The 21,700-nt window shown below is 41.9% G+C and overlaps 1 protein-coding gene across 3 annotated transcripts in view; it reads left to right on the top strand.

Moving 5' to 3' along the window:
• Positions 1 to 21,700, top strand: part of COL22A1 (collagen type XXII alpha 1 chain) — a 201,783-nt gene that overhangs the window by 12,545 nt on the left and 167,538 nt on the right. For 2 of the 3 annotated variants that reach the window (XM_072999374.2, XM_078391667.1), the window contains exons 2-3: positions 17,726 to 17,887; positions 21,026 to 21,592. In XM_072999374.2, coding sequence (XP_072855475.2) covers positions 17,776 to 17,887; positions 21,026 to 21,592 — 679 coding nt within the window. In that variant the 5' untranslated portion in view covers positions 17,726 to 17,775. Of the gene's footprint in view, positions 1 to 7,262; positions 8,530 to 17,725; positions 17,888 to 21,025; positions 21,593 to 21,700 lie in introns of those variants that run through there. The other variant, XM_078391665.1, reaches the window with a different exon arrangement.

The following is a 21,700-nucleotide window of genomic DNA, read 5'->3' as shown; positions in this document are numbered from 1 at the left end:
ATGGGTGAATATTTTATATCAGACCATCTTTAGGAAATTCTTATCATTTTTTTTTTCATATTGGGAATGGAAAGAACTTGAGATTGGGGTATGGGGACGGAATATGGGTTCCTGTTCCACAATGAGTGAAACAAGTGACGGTGTTGGCTAGAAAAATCCCAAGGGGAAGCAGGAACTATAAAGCTCACCATAGCAGACACACAGGTAGGGTAATCCAAAGTCATAGCCCAAGAAGGAACCCAAATGGTCAGATAAGGTAATAATAATGATATCATAAAATCATAGAATCATTGAATTGGAAGGGGTCTGTAAGTCCATCAAGTCCAACCCCTGCTCAAGATAATGTAGAAATCCAAATCAAAGATCAGGCCAGGAGGCCCTTCTGAAGGTGCCATCCCTGAAAGAGGTGATGGGGATGGCATGTTGAAATAGGGCCTTCTCGGCTGTTGCCCCCCAACTTTGGAACACCCTCCCTATAGAGAGCCACCTGGCTCCAACACTTTTGGATTTTCGGTGCCAGACAAAGACTTTTCTGTTTAGCCAGCATTTTAATTAAATAGTATTCTTTACTGGCCATATGAGCAGCAGGATTTATTAATATTACTGTTTTAATGACTGTTTTTAATATAGGGATAGTCAGAGCTATGTTTTTTCCAGTAGTGTTATATGGAAGTGAGAGCTGGACCATAAAGAAGACTGATCACCAAAGAATTGATGCTTTTGAATTGTGGTGCTGGAGGAGACTCTTGAGAGTCCCCTGGACTGCAAGGAGATCAAACCTATCCATTTTGAAGGAAATCAACCCTGAGTGCTCACTGGAAGGAGCCATTTCGTGAGAAGAGAAGACTCCCTGGAAAAGACCCTGATGTTGGGAAAGTGTGAAGGCAAGAGGAGAAGGGGACGACAGAGGACGAGATGGATGGACAGTATCATCGAAGTGACCAACATGAGTCTGACCCAACTTCGGGAGGCAGTGGAAGACAGGAGGGCCTGGTGTGCTCTGTTCCATGGGATCACGAAGAGTCAGACACGACTGAACAACTAAACAACAACAATGCACAAAGATGCTGATTGATTGTCTACCTCACTCCCAGTTCCGTTCCTGAAAAAGGCCAGCACCTGAAGCTGTAGAGTAAGTGTATAATGAGAACTGTGTAATGACAGAGTTTTGAACTTTTTGCTTTTCCATCCCAGTGGAACAACTCCGTTACAGACCACATAACAACAGATACCAGACCACTTAATGGCAGCGGTTAGCGAAAAGAACACCAGACCAAAACAGACTTTTGTGAATTGCATTATTTCTATGTGAAATGAAATATCCCGTGGTAAATGTCAATCTTTTAGGAAAATACTTGATAGTTTGAGATCCTATGATGAATTTTGCCCACCGGTTTGGTGAGGAGCTTTATGGGGCATCCCTTAAAGTCTTCTGTCCTCGTGCTTCTGCCCATCAATCATTCTCTTGTCTCCTGCAGTTATGAGGATAATTTTAACCTGGGATATATTCAAAGTGAAGTTTGGGTTTAGTGTTTTGCCCAGGAAAAAACAGGTCACAAAACTCTATGTGACAGGCCAACACAGAAGGAAACTTGAAGATCTGTGGATTTGAACAGAATGAAGTTGCAAGCAAGTTGTTTGAAGTTCAAATGTGGTGACATATGTCTGAGGGGAAACACATGGTGTAGAGTACAAGATATTTTTAAACCATGTTTTTCAAAGGGCAGGGTTTGCATTTTAATTGCACATACACACATAACTTTTACTGAATATTTCCTGCATCCAAATTGCCCCTTCTGTAATTTCATATTACATACTGCTATAATGAGCAACTTAGCTGAAACTGGCATCAAGCTTGCATCTTTCATTATTACAGACAAGACAGGGGGAAATACCCAGCCAGTGTAGCATAACTTTTTAAGTTCTGAATTAGAATTAGGGAGACCTGGGTTCAAATGTCCCCTCAACAGGTCGAGTGACTTCTGTCTAATATTTCTCTTGTCTCTTCTTCTTTGAGAAAAGATTGAAAGAATTGGGCCTGTTGAGCCTTGAGAAAAGAGGATTGTGGGGTAGTACGATATCACTCTTCAAATAATTGAAAGGTTGTAATATAGAGAAGCAACAGGACCTGTTCTTGATCGGCCCTAGAGTGTAAGACACTGAATAAAGGGCTAAAATTAGAGGAAGACAGATTTAGGCTGAATATCAGGAAAACTTCCTAACTGTTAAAACAGTATGGCAATGGATCCAATGATTTTGGGAGGTAATGAGTGCTCCAACACTGGAGTGAGACAGATTTGAATTCCTGCATTGAGCAGAGGTTTTGACTTGATGGCCTTATAGGACCTTTCCATTATTACTCTATGATTCTACTTCACAGGGAAGATATAAAAATAAAAGGAGAGCAATGGAAACATCATCATCATCATCATCATCATCATCATCATCATCATCATCATCATCATCATCATCATCATCATCATTATTATTATTATTATTATTATTATTATTATTATTATTATTATTATTATTATTATTATTATTATTATTATTAATGCCACATTTCTCCCAACAAGGGACCCAAAGTGGCTCACAACATTAAAATTCACACAATTAAAAACACAGTAAGTTAAATACTAAAATACATATTAAAGAATATATGATTTAAAATAAAATCAACAGATTAAAACATGAAAAAGATTAAAATTAGCTGCTAAAATGGGGTTCAGGGATTCAGTTATAATTGTTAAAAGCCTGCCTGAAGAGCTTTTTTTGCAAGGATAACAGGATAACATCCTCATCTCCCAAGAGAGAGTGTTCCATAGCCTGGGAGGTGCCACCGAGAAGGCCCTCTCCCGTGTCCTGTTTGTAGGCTATGTTTTTTCAAAAGTTTCCCCATGCAGTCCATGAACCCTTTGATAAGTATAAGTATTCCTTCAATAAACACATTTTCCTGCTGGTGACAGGACTTTCTCAGCGATAGACGCCTCATCCATTAGACCTCTTTTTCCTCTTCCAATGAACAGTCATAAAGGGAATCACTCCAAAGGCAAAATATGGAGATGTGGAGAAGGACACCATATGCCACCTTTCATAACTGGAGGGAGTATCCCTCTCTCAGTCTCATCATAACTGGCTGAAAGTTTTTGATGGAAATCCGTTTCTTTTAGGGGTTGTGGGAGGTGGGGGTAAGAGAAACAAGGTTCCCGGGAAGAATTATGGGTGTTGCTCCAGCAACGCCTCCACAGCACACGCCAGGGAGAAATGCATCAGCATCAGCTGAATGGGGACATCAAGTGTATCCCCAGGAGAGGGGAATAAATGCCTTGAGGAAGTCTATTTTCAGGATCCTTAAGAAAACAAAGTGAGGCTATCCAAGGAAAACACAGGCCATATTAGTCGCTGTGGTGATCACTGGGGTGTTGTGAAGGATCTCCTTTAGCTCTTTTTTTAATCGTTGCATTGGTTATAAAAGAGTGGTTTTTCCTCTCCTGGAGCACCCTCTTGATTCTGCAACTGAGGAGACCAAGCCTGTCTTAGCAAAACAATAATCGTGTTCCTAATGGGAGGTAAGGAGATGAAAGCTTTTCCCTGTTTCTGCATGTACAGGTATTGTGCAGAAAAATTTTCCTGCTTATTCAGGTCACTGACTTAGGGATAGGAAAGGATAATTTTTTGCATTTCCTCCATTCCAAGTGTGAATTGGCTTTTTATTGTGTTTAGTATATTACGTTAACTTTCTTATGTTCCCATGCATGCTTGTTTCTTTTAAGATAAATTATAATCATTATCATCATTATCTTTGAACTGCAGAGCTAGAAGGGACCTTATGATCATCCAATCCAGCCTCTATAAAGGAGGCAAAGTGGGGAATCAAACTCCCCAGCCAGATGTCTAAACTACTGAGTTATCCAGATGATACTATTTCACATATTTCAGAAATTTGTGAACCTGGTGTAAATGTACACATATCACATGGGATGGTAAATTTATGCATTTATTTAGTTGTCCATCCATCCATCCATCCATCCATCCATCCATCCATCCATCCATCCATCCATCCATCCATCCATCCATCCATCCATCCATCCATCCATCCATCCATTGCTGACTTCTATCTTTGTCGTCCCCTTCTCCTCTTGCCTTCACTCTTTCCCAACATCAGGGTCTTTTCCAGGGAGTCTTCTCTTCTCATGAGATGGCCAAAATATTGCAGCCTCAATTTGAGAATCTGTCCATCCAGTGAGCACTCAGGGTTGATTTCCTTCAGAACTGATAGGTTTGTTCTCCTTGCAGTCCAGGGAACTCTCAAGAGCCTCCTCCAGCACCACAATTCAAAGGCATCAATTCTTCAGTGGTCAGCTTTCCTTATAGTCCAGCTCTCACTTCCATACATCACTACAGGAAAAACCATAGCTTTGACTATGTGTACTTTTGTTGGCAAGGTGATGTCTCTGCTTTTTAAGATGCTGTCAAGGTTTGTCATCGCTTTCCTCCCAAGAAGCAGGCATATTTTAATTTCATGGCTGCTGTCCCCATCTGCAGTGATCATGGAGCCCAAGAAAGTAAAATCTGTCACTGCCTCCATTCACTCATTCTTAGGACTGTCATAAGTCAAAGGTGACTTTATGGCAAACAATAGCAGCAGCGGCAGTAACAAAAACAATCCGTTAGCATTTATTTATTTATTTATTTATTTATTTATTTATTTATTTATTTATTTATTTATTTATTTATTTATTTATTTATTCCATTTATACCCCGCCTATCTGTTCATTGCGAACACTCTTGTGAGAGGGTATGGACTTGACAGCATACAGGTCCCTTCCAGCTCAATTATTCTATGATTCTATGAAGTTTTACTCTATTTATACTAAACTGCTGTGGATTCAAAGACCTGCTACACACACACACATATATGTGCCATTAAGAATTATTGGATTACAAATCCCAGAATCCTCCATATCAAGAGATAGAGAGCCCCATAAAAGTCCTAAAATGGAATATCCAAATTTTCTGTTCAGAGCTCTAAGAAATGATATGAATTGATAAGAAATGAAATGATATGAAATGAAAGGATTCCTCTGTCTTCATGGTGCAGTGATTAAACTGCTGTATTGCAATTAAGACTCTGCTCACGACTTGGGGTGCAATCCCAGGTAGCCGGCTCAAGGTTGACTCAGCCTTCCATCCTTCTGAGGTCAATAAAATGAGTGCCCAGCTCGCTGGGGGGGGGCAATGTGTAGCCTGCATAATTAACTTGTAAACCGCCCAGAGAGTGCTTGAAGCACTATGGGGCAGTTTAGAAGCACCACATATTGCACATTTTTCCTTCACAAGCTTTGTGCATGCCCCCCCACAGCTGCCTGCAAATGTGGAAAAAAACTACAAAATACAAGGTACAAACATAACTACGAAATACAGCTGCCTCAAACTGTGAAGGTATAGTGGTAAATTCAGATACACAATAGTATAGCTCCTGGGAAACGTGTACCATTTATATTTATTCTCCAAGGTGAGGCTGCAGCATTGCAGAAATTCCTGCTTCTATTCATTTTTCCTTCCAAAGAAAATGGACTCCCTTCTCCTTTATGTTAAGTGCCACTTCCTTCCATTGGCCTTTTTCTGTTCCTCACCAACCATACCCCTGGCAATTGTGATTTTTTATGGATCCAGAAAACTAATGTAGTGATTCTTTTCCCCCCTGAGCTTTGCTTAAAGTATTAAAAGAATCGACAGAGAGTGTAAACGGGGTGGGAGGGGGGAAGAAGGCTGGTAGGGAAAAAAATCCATAGAAAGGTTAGGATTCCTTCTTGTGAATATCAGGGCTACTGATCAGTCCTCTCATGAAGACCTGCCAGGGGCAGGAGGTGAGGGAATAGGATACAACCCAGAAGTTGCTCAGGGAATAAGTTACAGTGACCCTCCTTTTGGCTCATATGCTGCAGGGTCAAGCCTTCATGTTACTGCCTGTGTGAAAGATCCTCTCCCATGAATGCAGGGCCTGTTAGAAAAACAAACAAACAAACAAAAGAAATCAGAAGCCAGGGCCTGTTAGAAAAGAATCTGGGAGATACCTGACTCTCTGGTGCTGTTTCCATTTTTAAAAAAGTGTTATCTAGCACCTCTATTGCTGTTGTTATGTGACATCAAACCACATTGGACATATCATGATCCTAATAGTATTTTCAAGGTGATTGAGATTAAATGTAAGCAGTGATTTTACCAGTGATATTCCCCCTCTATGAATTTCCATGGCTGAGTGAACCCAGGTCCCCCAAGTCGTAGCTAAAGGTAAAGGTCCCCCCTGACATTTAATCCAGTCGTGTTCGACTCTAGGGCGTGGTGTTCATCCCCGTCTGCGAGCCATAGAGCCAGCATTTATCAGAAGATAGTCTCCATGGTCACGTGGCCAGCGTGACTAGACACGGAACGCCGTTACCTTCCCACTGAGGTGGTCCCTATTTATCTACTCGTATTTGCATGCTTTCGAACTGCTAGGTTGCCAGGAGCTGGGACAAGCGACGGGAGCTCACTCCGTCGTGTGGATTCAAACTTATGACTGCTGGTCTTCCAACCTTGCAGCACAGAGGCTTCTGCGGTACCTGCAGTGCCACCACGTCCCTTACCCAGGTCCCCTGAGTCATAGCCCACTACATCTGTCCACTACATATAGCTGGCAAATACCTTTGTCATCCTTTTATGAACATTTCCCAGTGAATACTCTGTGTGGCCACAGTAACTCTTCCATGAGAAGTCAAGCATTCTCAGCAATGGTACCAACATGCTGGTATCACCTCTCTGTAGATCTGTGTCTGGTCCCCTTCCTCTCTAATTTTAGGAGGCCACTGAAGATGCTTCTCTTTCTAGAGGCCTAATGGGGTGGTTCATAAATGTCAGAACTTACTTACTTACTTACTTACTTACTTACTTACTTACTTACTTACTTACTTACTTACTTACTTACTTACTTAATTAATTAATTAATTAATTAATTAATTAATTAATTAATTAATTAGGGGCATTGTAGTGATTTGACAATGTTTTGTTTCCACTCCTGGATAACACACTGACTTCTCTTCACTCTTTCCATGTATACTTGGTGTAATCTCATTCTCCCTCTATCTTCTCTACAAATTCCAGACTGTAAGGCAGACCCAACAGTCTTCCTTTTTAACCAGCCACAACCAGAGGGAATCATGAGACTTAAGGAAGAGTTACCAAAGGATATCATCCAATTTAAAGCACATTTTCCACCACATATTCCCTCTCTCTTGGCATTTCCCAGACATTGTTATCCAACAAACGCCTTTATCTCCCCTTACTGGCGCTGTCATTTCTCAGAGGTAATGAGCTGGAGGCAGCCATCACATCACTGACATTTTAGAAGAGATATAAGCCTCTGTAGTGTCACTCCTCTGTAAGTTGTCAATGTTGGGAAAAATTTGATTTTTTGTACGGGAATTCATTTTTGCCCTCTTCAGTTCCTGGATATGATTTCTCCAAGCATTCTCTGTTTTGCCTTGAACATTGCTTTTGCATTATATGGAACTCAGCTGTCTGGTCTTCTGCAGTGTTGGGAATAAGTGCCACCAAGAGCTGCTTGGTCTGAAGTGCTTGCTAAGTGGGAGAAGAACTGCTGGATAGCTCAGTGGTTGAGGCCTCTGGCTGTGGAGTTGGGAGTTCGATTCCCCATTGCGCCTTCTTGACAGGAGCTGGATTGGATGATCCATAGGCACTTTTGGAACTCTGCAGTTCCAAGATGATGATGAAGTGAGTGTAGGAATGTATACGTGTTTATCTGTGTGTGAACTTTTGCAGCTCTGTCAATAGATCCCTTTTGAGAGTGGAGCAAACCACACCAGTAGAGGAGATGGTGGCGCTGTGCTGCAAGGTCAGAAAACCAGCCGATGTAAGATCGAATCCATGAACTGTCTTTCTGCATTGAAACCTAAGTAAAATATGCAATGGGGAAGTTCCCGCCTCACGCATCTCAATTGCATTTTTACAAGAACTAAGGGGATGAGGGAAGCTCTTTATTAGGAAGTACTGTACATGCATTCCTAGTTCAGAGGCAGGTTTCCCACAACTCAGATGTGAATCAGCAGCAAAGCATTTGTCTACCCAAATTATTTATGAGGTATAATACAGGTCTATAAGTACATATGTAATAACCATCTGATAAAACAAGCCTAGAAGCTGAGATTCCTTCATGTATTGTTCTTTAAAAGGAAAATACATAACCTTCTTTCCGAACCAGATTTAGCCCGATTGCTCCCTTCCTTCTCCGTCCTGTGTTTAATGCCTATAAAAAGCCATGACACATTGGTTCTTTTGTGAACGCAGCCCTGTACTAAAAATGACAAGGTTAGATTTCATTCATGAAGCCAGAATAGGTGCCTTGTGGATACCGAACGCAGGAAGCAACGAAGCAGTTGCCTTAAACAGCTACTTCGTTATCTCATCCCGTGTCTACTCCCTGTGACAGGAACGAAATGTGCAGAAATTGGGGAACTCAAAACCTCTCAGGTTTGGCTTTGTGGTGTTTCTGTGAATCCCATTTGCATCCTTTTCCTGTCTTTTGTGCTTATGTGGTTGCATGATTTTTTGGGTTTCTTTTCTTTCAGCATGGAAATCCATACATGTTTTCTCAACAACTGTTGTACATTATACATGCACATTTCCAATTGATTAACATGTGGATTGCACCTATTTTTTAATTATATGTGAGATATTTATGGAATTGCTTAGCTAATCTTAACTCCCTACTCCAGTAAATTTCTATGAGTCAGGATTTGAACCCAAGCTTCTTGAGTCTTGGTCCAAATGCTTTCTTCTGTTAACCACACTGGATCACACAGTTTTGCTGTTCACACAAAAGGTAGCTCTATCTTTGTATTTTATCTCTCCCAAATACAAAGTAGTCTTCAGAAATATGTAAATGTTTGTTGTTGTTGTTTACTCATTAAGTCACGTCCAACTCTTCGTGACCCCATGGACCAGAGCATGCCAAGCCCTCCCGTCTTCCACTGCCTCCCAGAGTTGGGTCAAAGTCATGTTGGTCGCTTTGGTGGCACTGTCCAGCCATCTCGTCCTCAGTCGTCCCCTTCTCCTCTTGCCTTCACACTTTCCCAACATCAGCGTCTTTTCCAGGGAGTCTTCTTTTCTCATGAGATGGCCAAAGTATTGGAGCCTCAGCTTCAGGATCTGTCCTTCCAGAGGACAACACACAGATGCCGGTCACAGAGACTGGTGAAACGTTAGGAAGAACAACCTTCAGAACACGGCCAAAGAGCCCAAAAAACCCACAACAACCATTAGATCTTGGCCGTGAAAGCCTTCATGAATACATTTTCTGCAATATTGTTGACTGGAAAGACCACTGATTCTGGCCAGGTATGAACAGATACGGGAATAGAAGTGGTATGGTGAAGCTGAAGAACTAGGGGTCACATATAACAGCATTTGGATATCTATTCAACAGTGGCTGCTTATGATGTCGATGATGGTGTGTGTCAATATCTTTTTCGTTCATTCGTTTAGTGGTTTAGTTGTGTCCGACTTTTCATGACCCCATGGACCAGAGCACGCCAGGCCCTCCTATCTTCCACTGCCTCCCATAGTTGTGTCAAATTTATGTTGGTATTTTCGGTGACACTGTCCAACCATCTCCTCCTCCGTCGTCCCCTTCTCCTCCTGTCTTCACACTTTCCCAACATCAAGGTCTTTTCCAAGGAGTCTTCTCTTCTCATGAGATGGTCAAAGTATTGGAGCCTCAGCTTCAGCATCTGTCCCTCCAATAAGCACTCTGGGATGATTTCCTTCAGAATTGATAGGTTTGTTCTCCTTGCAGTCCAGGGCATTCTCAAGAGCCTCCTCCAGCACCACAATTCAAAGGCATTAATTCTTCGGCGGTCAGCTTTCTTTATGGTCCAGCTCTCACTTCCATACTTCATGACAGGAAAAACCATAGCTTTGACTATGCTGACTTTCATTGGCAAGGTGATGTCTCTGCTTTTTAAGATGCTATATAGGTTTGTCATCCCTTTCCTCCCAAGAAGCAGGCATCTTTTAATTTCATGGCTGCTGTCTCCATCTGCAGTGATCATGGAGCCCAAGAAAGTAAAATCTGTCACTGCCTCCATATCTTCCCCTTCTATTTGCCAGGAGGTGATGGGAACAGTGGCCATTATCTTAGTTTTTTTGGTGTTGAGTTTCAGGCCGTTTTTTGCACTCTCCTCTTTCACCCTCATTACAAGGTTCCTTAATTCCTCCTCACTTTCTGCCATCAGAGTGGTATCATCTGCATATCAGAGGTTGTTGATATTTCTTCCAGCAATCTTAATTCCGGCTGGGGATTCCTCCAGTCCAGCCTTCCGCATGATGTATTCTGCATATAAGTTAAATAAGCAGGGGGACAATATACAGCCTTGTCGTACTCCTTTCCCAATTTTGAACCAGTCAGTTGTTCCATATCCAGTTCTAACTGTTGCTTCCTGTCCCATATATAGGTTTCTCAGGAGATGAATAAGGTGGTCAGGCACTCCCATTTCTTTAAGGACTTGCCATAGTTTGCTGTAGTCCACACAGTCAAAGGTGTTTGCATAGTCAACGAAGCACAAGTAGATGTTTTTCTGGAATTCTCTGGCTTTCTCCATAATCCAGTGCATGTTAGTAATTTGGTCTCTAGTTCCTCTGCCCCTTTGAAATCTGGCTTGTACTTCTGGGAGTTCTCGGTCCACATACTGCTGAAGCCTACCTTGTAGGATTTTGAGCATAATCTTGCTAGTACATGAAATGAGTGCAATTGTAGGTGTGTGTTTTGTCCTGGAAGATTTTTTTTTTTTTTTTTTTTTGCTATATGAAGAGGACACTTTTGTTGGGCTCTCAAATTCAGAAAATTATTTTCTGTAGCCTCCTGCGAAACACAGCTGCTCTTCTTTATTTTTTTTAGCATTGTTCCAGACGTGTTCTTAAAGCAAAAGTCCCATTAAAGCATCTTTTCAGGTGTGCAACACACACATGCCGAAGGGAGCACATCAGCCCCAACACCTTGATCACTTCTTCAGTCACTGCAGTGTGACTGTCTGAAGAGCGGGAGTTCTGTGCTACCTGTATAGCCTTTTCCTGCAAGCCAGAATCCCATTTTGGGCACGGGTGTCTGGCTTATGGGGTGAGGTAAGCCAAGTGCTGGAGCCTCCCTTTCCTCAGATGGCCATTTTTCTTAAACTCCATGTTGCACGGTCCCTGTACATTGTTTGTGCAGACTTCAGCCAGGCTCATGGTCTCCTCTAGAAGTAAGGGGATTGGCAAAATATTTTTTTCTTGATTACATGGAAATCCTATTACAAAAAATGACTTTCCACATGAAGGGTCAGCACCATAAAGCAAGGGTTCAATAATGCAGTTCTCCTGCTAAGTACGTACTGTATTGGGAATGCAGTTTCCAGTTTTATGAACTCTGGCACAAACCTTCATTAGATTTCCAAATATGTGTCTGTTAAGCACATGTGTAAACCTGAGGCAAAATAGTATTCTCTCTCTCTCTCTCTCTCTGTCTCTCTCTGTCACACACACACACACACACACACACACACACACACACACACACACACACACACACACACACACACATTCCAGGTTATGGTCCTGGAGGGGAGGGGGATCAGGAGATAGATACCTCATTGTCTCATGTGCTCCCAAAGGCATCTGGTGGGGCCACTGTGAGATACAGGAAGCTGGACTAGATGGGCCCTTGGCCTGATCCAGCAAGGCTCTGTTCTTATGTCCTGGGTCATGTGGTGAATCTAACCACTCCTGTCTGTCTTCCTTGTGGATGACCAGCCTGGTAAGGGCTGAATAGGGCTTAGACGTGGCCTCTTTGCATATTCTCCCATCTTCCTGGTAACCATCCACATTCACTTCTCTTCTGTGTCTCTCCCCTCTGTAACTGAGCATGTACAGAGCAGCTTTAACGCTGGAAAAAAAAAACTACAAGCACCTGATACAGCTTGCAGGAAACAGATGTATTCGGCTTTTTACTCAGTCCAGGACAGCTGACAGTTTCCTGAAAAGTGCAGAGAAATCAGACAGCAAAGTCTAACTCCATTGTTGAATTAATGGAAGGAGGTAAAACAAAGGGGTAAGCTTGCAAAGCTTGCTACAGGTGTGTACTTTTTTTAAAAAAATTTGGAAACCACTTTGAGATGTGTGATGGGCATATTTCCCATTCCTTGTCCACGGTTAGGGTTAAAACAAAATAACTTCCTGAGGGGAGTGAAAACATTGCATTATTCAGTTCTCCTGAACCAAAAAGGGAAGCGAAGCTCAGCCAGCTATGCTCCAGGGCATTCCATTAGCATTTAGCCTGCAGACTCCACACGTCTGTCTGCAGTAGGCATTAAAAAAAAAGTATTAAGTCTCAGCTGGTCCTTGCTCTGGAATTTCAGACCTGCTAGTCTCTGTCAGGAGACCATTAATAGCTTCTTGTAAAGCCACCAAGAAATCAATGGGTGTGAATTCTATTCTAAGCACAGTTCATGGAGCAAAACGTTTTTACACTTAATAAAACACACACGCAAAGACACACACACCACAATTTATCTCCTACAGTTGGGTTTTTACGTTCCTCTCAATAACATAGACAGCACTTAAATGCCCCTTGGGACGAATTGCTTCAGATGTCTTGACGGGGCTGGCGAGAAAAGCTGCAAACGTTCTCTGTTATTAACATTTTGCATAGAAAAAGCTCCAAGGCTATGTTAAAAGAGGTGAACAAGGTGGGGTGTGTAAATTGTCGTTGCCGTGTCCCAAGTGATCACTTGTGAAGGCGGGACGGTGGCAAAGAAAATCAGAGGACAACTGAGGAAACGGCTCTGCAATATGCTTTAGATCAAACTTATTTTTTTTCCCCAGTGGCAGCATTCTGGATTTTGTCAGGCTGACTTAGATACACCTGGCAGAAGTGGCATCAGTCACACTTCATATCAGTATTTCACTTTTCTTCACTCAAGGACAGCGGTAGATTGATTGACAGGTTAAGTATTTCGCAGTAAAGGGCTGTGGCCAATTAGGGCCATTATCTACTGTGTCATTTCCTGTCAGATTCTCTCATGGCAAACGCGTCCATCTCTTTTCAGAGTCTTGACACCTTTAAATGCTAGATGTCTGTACTCAGATGTATCTAGTGTGATGTAGTGGATATTAGAGATAGACTTGTACTCAGAAGACCTGGGTTCAAATTCCCACTCAGCCATGGATACTCACTGGGAGGCACTGGTGACACTATTCCTTAAATATCTTGAAAGTCCTCTTAGTGTTGCTGTACATTGGTTCCAATTTGATGACACATATACTCAGAAGGAAGTTCCATTGAATTCACTGGGACTTATTCCCAGATAACTGTGCAGAATAATGTAGCCTAAGATCCCTGCAGTTCGAAGAATACTACTTTTATTTGCCAAGCCGCATGAAGAAATATGGGTGAGAATTCGGAGAATAATGAGAATCTGGATAATTAATGAGCATTAGGCCCAAAGTACTGTATGTGTGGTGAGATCCAGGTCTGTGGATCATTTTTTGAGGCAATCATGCAAGCACAATTGTTTGTCAAAGTGCTGCGGATAAAGCAGAACAGTCGAAAGTTTGCTGGTTTGAGAGAATGGATGCATTTCAATACATTATGCTAAGATACTACTGGAGTGATTTTGAATTTTGTCAAAAATAGTGTTAGGGTGAAATGAATGGTTCTGTTTTACAGAGACTTCAAAACCCCATGCAACATTGTCTACCCAATTAAACATAATATGAACCTTATATCTTTATTTTGGTTTATATTAGGGTTTTTCTGGATCTATCTATCTATCTATCTATCTATCTATCTATCTATCTATCTATCTATCTATCTATCTATCTATCTATCTATCTATCTATCTATCTATCTATCTATCTATCTATCTATCTATCTATCTATCTATCTATCTATCTTTATTTATTTATTTATTTATTTATTTATTTATTTATTTATTTATTTATTTCTGGCTTTTACCTCACCCATCTAGATTCAACAAATCTACTCTGGGTGGCTTACGGTCCGAGTAGAGAACAAAAATTAAAACAACAATATCAACACATAGAGATAGGCAAAGTCCGAGATGGTAAGACATAAAAACTAAGAAATTGAAGCGGGGAAGGCCTGCCTGAAAAATCTTCTATCTAGTCACAGGATTAAAATATAATGCAGGTCATGAATGATAGATATCAGAGTTCCTTTCCTGTCATAACCAAGATAGCATTGTATCCGACCTTGTGATCTGGCTACATGAATTAGAATTAAGATTTTCCAAAATATTAAGCGTTGGGAATTCTCCACACAGATTACACAGTCTTAGCCTGTGCTGTAGAAATGCTTCCAGATCTTTCAGTGTTGTTAGGACATCTGCTGGGAAATGACTGAACTACATTAGCCGGAGGGGAATAACTCTGTTCTGCCTGCTTTTTATTAGGCTCAATATAAATATAACATATTGGAAAGTTGTGAAGGCAACAGTCACATATGTTTTTTCCAGTAGTGATGTATGGAAATGGGAGGTGGACCATAAAGAAGGCTGACCGCCAAAGAATTGATACTTTTGAATCGTGGTGCTGGAGGAGACTATTGAGAGTCCCCTGGACTGCAAAGAGAACAAACCTATCAATTCTAAAGGAAATCAACCCTGAGTGCTCAATGGAAGGGCAGATCCTGAAGCTGAGGCTCCAATACTTTGGCCATCTCATGAGAAGAGAAAACTCCTTGGAAAAGATCCTGATGTTGGGAAAGTGTGAAGGCAAGAGGAGAAGGGGACAACAGAGGACAAGATGGTTGGACAGTGTCATTGAAGCTACCAACATGAATTTGACCCAACTCCAGGAGGCAGTGGAAGAGAGGAGGGCCTGGCGTGCTCTGGTCCATGGGGTCACGAACAATCAGACACGACTAAATGACTAGACAAGAACAAAAATTGGAAAGTGTCAGAATTTAGATTCTGACCTTGAAATCTGGGTGCTTTTCAACCTCTTGCAAGGCACATTTCCCAAAAGCTAACACCACTAACTCCTAAGTATGTGTGCTGCCACTTTAGACAGGTTCTTTCTTCCTTCCTTTCTTCCCAGTTCCAGTTCCACAGATTCCTGAGCGCTATAGTTTGGAGTGAAACACAGAGTGCTTGCCAGGAATCCCAAGGCCGAGAATGCTCACAGCCAATGAAAGTTGCATTTGTCTAAATTAAAATCCAATATTGGGATTGATAAAACTGAAATTGTTCCAGATATTTTAAGAAGCAATTGCTTTTGACACTTTTATCCACTCTGCTGGTGAATTAGTTCCCGCTGTCAAGGAATGACTATATACAATATATGTGCAGGCACATTTTATGTGCAACATCATGTTTAGAGATTCCCTGGCCTGTGGTTCATTTCTCACTACCTTTTTCTTGTTCATCTGAGCCTCTTGTTTTCGGAACCTTCTGTGTAAGAAACAGAAAAGTGTGGCATTCCAGATGTTGTCCGACTAATTCTCCCATCTGCCACAGCCAGCAGATCCAATGGTGAGGAACACTAAGAGTGAGATTCTACAAAATCCGGAGGGCTGTCTATTGCCCACCCATGCTCTGTGCTTGCTCTTTTAATTCCTATGGATTTCTACTTTCTCCCTTGGGTTTTTGGTGGGGTTTCGCCCTTAAATCCAGGATCTGTTCTCTTTACTTTCTTCTTCCACACTGCAGAACACAGAACCCTTTTCCCTTTCAGATTTCAGACCTCAGAATACGGCTACCCATTGCACTCAAATTCTTCTAAGAATGCCTTCTGGTTTGGATACGATGACCAAAATCTTGTTGTGTCATGTAAGCAATTGTGCAAGTTTGGGTCCATCCCCATTCCTGCAGTTCTTGTATGTGTGCATGCTTGTGTGTATGCACACAGCAAGCCAGTTGTACAACCCCCCCCCCCCCGAATCAAGGCAAGGGCTCTTTATTTATCAGTGAGGAATGTACCAAAATTTAGGAATGTGCTTATGTTACATGGTAGGATTTTTGCCATTTTTGAGGGAATTAGAGTTGTAATTAATTGTGTTTTTGCATAGTTCTTCTTTTGCATACAAGGTTGTGGTTTTGAGATATGCTTATGTTAGTTATAATATATATCAATGCCAACCTTGGCTCTCATACCTCATCTTGACTTGCATTAAAATGGGGTGATAAGAGTCTAGAAATGATAGGGTGGACTCTTATGACTTCATAATGCATTTTAATGGCCCATGCATTAAAAAAAGCATGTGCTGCTCAACAAGCAGCAGAATTATATAACAATCTGAGCTATAAATACTCAACTATCCATCAAACAACAACAGAGCATGGACAGAGTTCCTACTCCAGTCCTCTGAAGATGCCGGCCACAGAAACTGGCAAAACATCGGGAAGAACAACCTTGAGAACACAGCCAGAGAGCCCGAAAAACCCACAACAACCATCAGATCCCGGCTGTGAAAGTCTTCGAGAATAGACTGAGAGTCTCGTAAGCCCTTCCCAGTCACTCAAACTGCAAGCAGCATGTAATGTTGTAACAGTTTCTCCCTCTCTCCCTTACTTCATCGTTCTCCTCCATATACCCATATAACTGTTTTCCTCAGCAGAAGGAACCTTTTCATCTTCCCTGACAACAACTGCAAGCTATTCTTAGAAATCCCACATAGCAGTGTCTACCTTGTCGGAATGAATATCCTGAGGCAATTGGTCCCATGTGTTCCACTGCAGCCTAAAAGGCCCTGTGAATGAGATCTCTTTCTGCCTCATTGGTTTTCCCACACAAGCTCCTATTTACAACTGTCTTCCACAAAGGCAATGAGGGTTGTTCTTTCCTTGGACATATTGTTTTGATAGAAATATATCTATGAAGATTCTCAGTCATCCAGGTAAGGTTATCTGTAAGCTGACAACTGGACTTCTTATTAGGTTGAATCGTTTCACTAGTCATCCAAGTAGCTTCTTCAGTCTGAGGAGAGTTGGTAGGAGACCCCTGATATATCCTCCACATCGGTTTCACTTCCTCCTGGTTGGAGTAGCCTTGTTAGAGGGACAAAGGACGGGGTGTGTGAGGGATAAGCCCACTTCTGCAGTCCTCCGCCCATTTTGTTTTGATGGAAAGCACAACGCTTCACCTAAGGACACCAAAACAGCGGCCGGGCTTGTAAGAAAACAGCCGAGGGCCGTGGTGGGGGAAATAGTTCATTGTTTTCACATGAAGTTCAGTTAATTCAGGTCGGAAGAAAGGGTCTTAAATAAGCTCCCCATTGAGAGGCATGTCTAACATGGAAGCAGAAGAGGCCAGCCCTGGGGGTAGTTTCCGGTCTGATGCCCTGTGCATACCCGTCAAAGATGGACTCATTTCAGCCTCAATAACGTGGTAATCTTCACCCTTCTGACTACTGGGCTGAGCTGGCAACAGTGACCTTTTAATCTGCTCTTTCAAAAACTGGTGAACTCTGTGTTCCATTGTCTGTGTACAGTCTGCAGTCCCTCGAGGAAAACCGAGGAAAGGAAGCAGCTTCCAGGGTAAAGAATGTACAGTTGGGAAACCATTATTCTCCCTCCTCATCCTCTTTGTTTCCCTCCTTCAAGGACGGGTGACTTGCAAAACAATTGCATTTCATTGTCTTGATTTTTCTGTTCTGTTTCTCTCCCCCTTCTAGGTATGGATTTGTAGAATAATTCCCAGCGTGGAGGGAGAGAAAGGAATACGATGGTGGAGAAGCAAGGGGACAAGTCCATCGGAGGAAGAGATTTGAGACGTTCCATCTTCATCCTACTTCTTCTCCTTTGGGGTGGAGAGAACACTCAGGCTCAGCGGGCAGGTACGTGCAGGAGTCCTCCTGGGATACAATACGTGATCTGAAAGTATGTGTTTAGGGCATGTTTAGCCTCAAGATAAGAAGACTTGGGAGAGATATGATAGCACTTTAAAAACATATGATAGCACTTTAAAGGTAGTCATACAGAGGAGGGGCAGGATCTGTTCTCAATCATCCCAGAGTGCAGGACAGGATAATAATGGTCTCAAGCTACAGGAAGCCAGATTAAGGCTGAATATCAGGAAAAAAAACTTCTTAACTGTTAGAGCAGTATGATGATGGAACCCATGACCTCAGGAGGTGGTGGGTGCTCCAATGATAGAGGCATTCAAGAGAAAATTGGACAACCATCTGTCAGGTCTGCTTTGATTGGGATTCCTGCATTAAGTAGGGGATTAGACTTTATGGCCTTATAAGTCTCTTCCAACGCCATTATTCTATGATTTTATGATAATAGGCAAAAGTCGTAGAGGAGAACAGCTGAAGATGCAAAGGCTACAGTGGATGACAACTGCCAAGTTGTACTTAGTGCTTTTCCGTGTTCATAGCACTTTTCATTTGCAATCTCGGTAATCTTTACAGCCACCCTATAAGGTAGATTAGCATCATTTCTTGCAGGTGGCCAAATCTTGAGAGCTATTGCATCGCTTCAGCCAGTTGGCAAGTTCACAGCCTGAGAAATTATAATTTCAGAGTAGCGATTTATGTTATGGCCCTCTGCATGCTGAAGCCTTATTCAAGAACTGGGGTGCTTGCTCATGTATAGAGCTTGCATATGCACTGGACATGTCATTCTGCACATGGAAAAAGTGATGATGGAGAGGGAGGGGTCAGCATTTCTTGTTAAACATATTGGTTTACAGCTGATTAGTTAAGGATGGAAGAAGAAGGCTGCATTTCACACCTAGGTCTGTTGAATCCAGTGGGGCTCCCTTTTCAGAAAATGTGTAAAATTGTACAGAGCTGCTCATTTGTTACAGATTTTTTGTCTGTAATATGTACAGTTGTGTTCTTTGGTGCAAAAAACAGAGTGTGCTTTTTTAAAGACCAACAATTTCCTTAGATAAACAGTATGACAAAAGTCATGTGATATTTCTTCGGAAATAATACAAAAAACTGTACAATACAATCGGCACAATACAAGAAAAGTACAATGCTACAGCTTTAGAAAAAATATAAGGAATTTTGTCAGCTCCAGGGTGTCTACACCTGTACAAGGCTAAAAACCCGAAGCCCATGGTGCTTATAATTCCCTTTCCTCAAAGCCAAGGCCAAACCTGCAGAAAAGGAGCCTTCACTCCTTAGCTAATTAAGAAGTCAAGACCGGATTTAAGGCCAATTCTCTATCACCACCACTATGGACACTCACAGTAAGCACACCAAATGTGGAGAAAATGTTATGTTATTGGAAGGGTAGGAATCAAAGCCAAATTAGGAAATAAAATAAAATGTTTTCTGGGAAAATAAGCCAAAACTTAAAAAAAAATTGACATAGAATTGTTTGGGAATAAACCACAACACAAGTACAACAACAAAGGACTAATTAACGTATTTGGCTTACACAAGAAAAACCTCATGGCTGCAGTAAACAGATTCCTGAGCCAACAGAGGGTAGATCTCAGCAACATAAAGATGGCTTCACATCCAAAGACATCAGGCATATGTTGGTTTTGCAATGATTTTTAAAAAAATAATTTAATCCTCAGCAACAGTGATGAGATCCAACAACCAATCTCTGTCCGTTTTCCGCAGAACTATATAGAACAGTGGTTCCCAACCTTGGTTCCCCAGATGTTCTTGGACTAAAACTCCCAGACGCCTTCACTACTAGCTTTGCTGATGAGGATGTCTGGGAGTTATAGTCCAAAACCATCTGGGGACCCAAGGATGGGAACCAATATTCTAGAATGTGAATAATATGGCAGTTCCCACCCCCCATGCTAGGATGGTCAAACTGAAGTTGACTTCACTTCACTTCAGGATAACGTAGGTGTACTTTTACTTCTCCACCTGGGACCATCCCAATTCCCACTATCAAGGACTCAACCAAGATGGAAATGGTTTGGCTTTAGCACAGGTGTGTGTGGATTTTATCACCATACCCCCTCCACCATTCTTTCTGATAAGGAATCCATATCTGTTTTCTAAAGAGGTTCCTTCTATCTACGATGAAATCCTGACACTCAACAACAGATTCTGGAGCTCCATCTATGGTCATCAGTTCATATGGAACACTGTCCTGGCCTACTAAGTGCTCCCTATTGCATACTGAGGCGCCATTCTAGAATGTATTCTTTTGAGGAATCTGTATTTCAAGGGAAGGTTGGGTAGAAATCAGTTTATTATTAGTTTATAATCATATACAGGCCTTTTAGGCAGATCGTTGGTTACTCTCCCAAGTGTTGTCTTGGGGTTTGGTCAATGATCTCATCTTCACTGGCTTGTAGCCAGTGTGTACGTATCTCTCTATGAGACAGAGGTGGAAAGAGAAACATATTGTTGTAGCAAATATATTATCTTTGTGTCTAATGAGTCATTCCCTTGTCAAACACTCTGAATCCGTTGTTCTTGAAACAAAAACAAACAAGCAAACACCTTACACAAGTCTTTACTCATGAAGAGAAATATGTCTTCAGGCCAACAATAAATAGAAAATTGCAATAATACTTTTGAAAAGAGAACATGGAATGTCAGATGCTTGTGATTAAAGGTAGGTTGAAGGCAGGCCACTCTTGATCTGGAAGCAGAGCATGTTGGATTTAAAAGGGGGTGGAAAGAGGGGGAACAGAAAGCAGTCTGTTAAGATTTCAAAGGCAAATAGTTGCCTCATAGACATGCAGACAGAGTAGGCGAAAGGGTTGGACTAACTGTAGCAGCCGCAACGCACACTGAGAGAGACATTTTGCATAACAAAGCAAAAGCTGAGTTTAGATCTATTTTACAGCTTTTAAACTCTTAACTCAAATTTGGTATGGTTCTCCAAGGTGGAACATATTCAGTGCTGGAGATAAGATGTAGGGCTAACAAGAAGTTCCCTCACATAGTAATTGCTCGGCTGGAGAGAAATGAATCTGGAGGTTGCAATGCTGGTGGCTGCCTTTGTTTCCTGTGTCTCAGAAGATTCTCATGTTTCCCTTGCAGGTTGTAAGAATGTCCACTATGATCTGGTCTTCCTCTTGGACACTTCTTCCAGCGTCGGCAAAGAGGACTTTGAAAAAGTCCGCCAATGGGTGGCTAATCTAGTGGACACCTTTGAGATTGGACCAGACAAAACCCGAGTTGGTGTTGTCCGCTATAGTGACAGGCCAACTACAGAGTTTGACCTTGGAAGATATCAAACACGGGAAGAAATCAAAGAGGCTGCAAGGAACATCAAATATTATGGAGGCAACACAAACACCGGCGATGCCTTACGGTACATCAATACGTATAGCTTTTCTGCAGAGGCTGGGGGCAGGCCAAGTGAGAAGGCCATCAAAAAAGTAGCTATCCTTCTGACGGATGGCAGGAGTCAGGATCATGTCTTAGATCCAGCCACAGCGGCACATAAAGCAGGGATAAGGATCTTTGCTGTGGGTGTTGGTGAAGCCCTTAAAGAAGAGCTTGATGAAATTGCTTCTGAGCCAAAGTCAGCTCATGTGTTCCATGTCTCTGATTACAACGCTATCGATAAAATCCGCGGAAAGCTGAGGAGGCGCCTTTGTGAGAGTAAGTAAGGAAACGGTTTGTTTGCTATGAAAAGATTTGCAATATGTGCAGCCTTTTTACATTCGTTCATGGGCTCATGGGCTCATAAATGGATGGTTTCTTTAGATG

Source organism: Pogona vitticeps, chromosome 4 (assembly GCF_051106095.1).
Source record: "Pogona vitticeps strain Pit_001003342236 chromosome 4, PviZW2.1, whole genome shotgun sequence".
Classification (NCBI taxonomy): Eukaryota; Metazoa; Chordata; class Lepidosauria; order Squamata; family Agamidae; genus Pogona; species Pogona vitticeps.
This window is presented reverse-complemented; position numbering and strand designations above follow the sequence as displayed.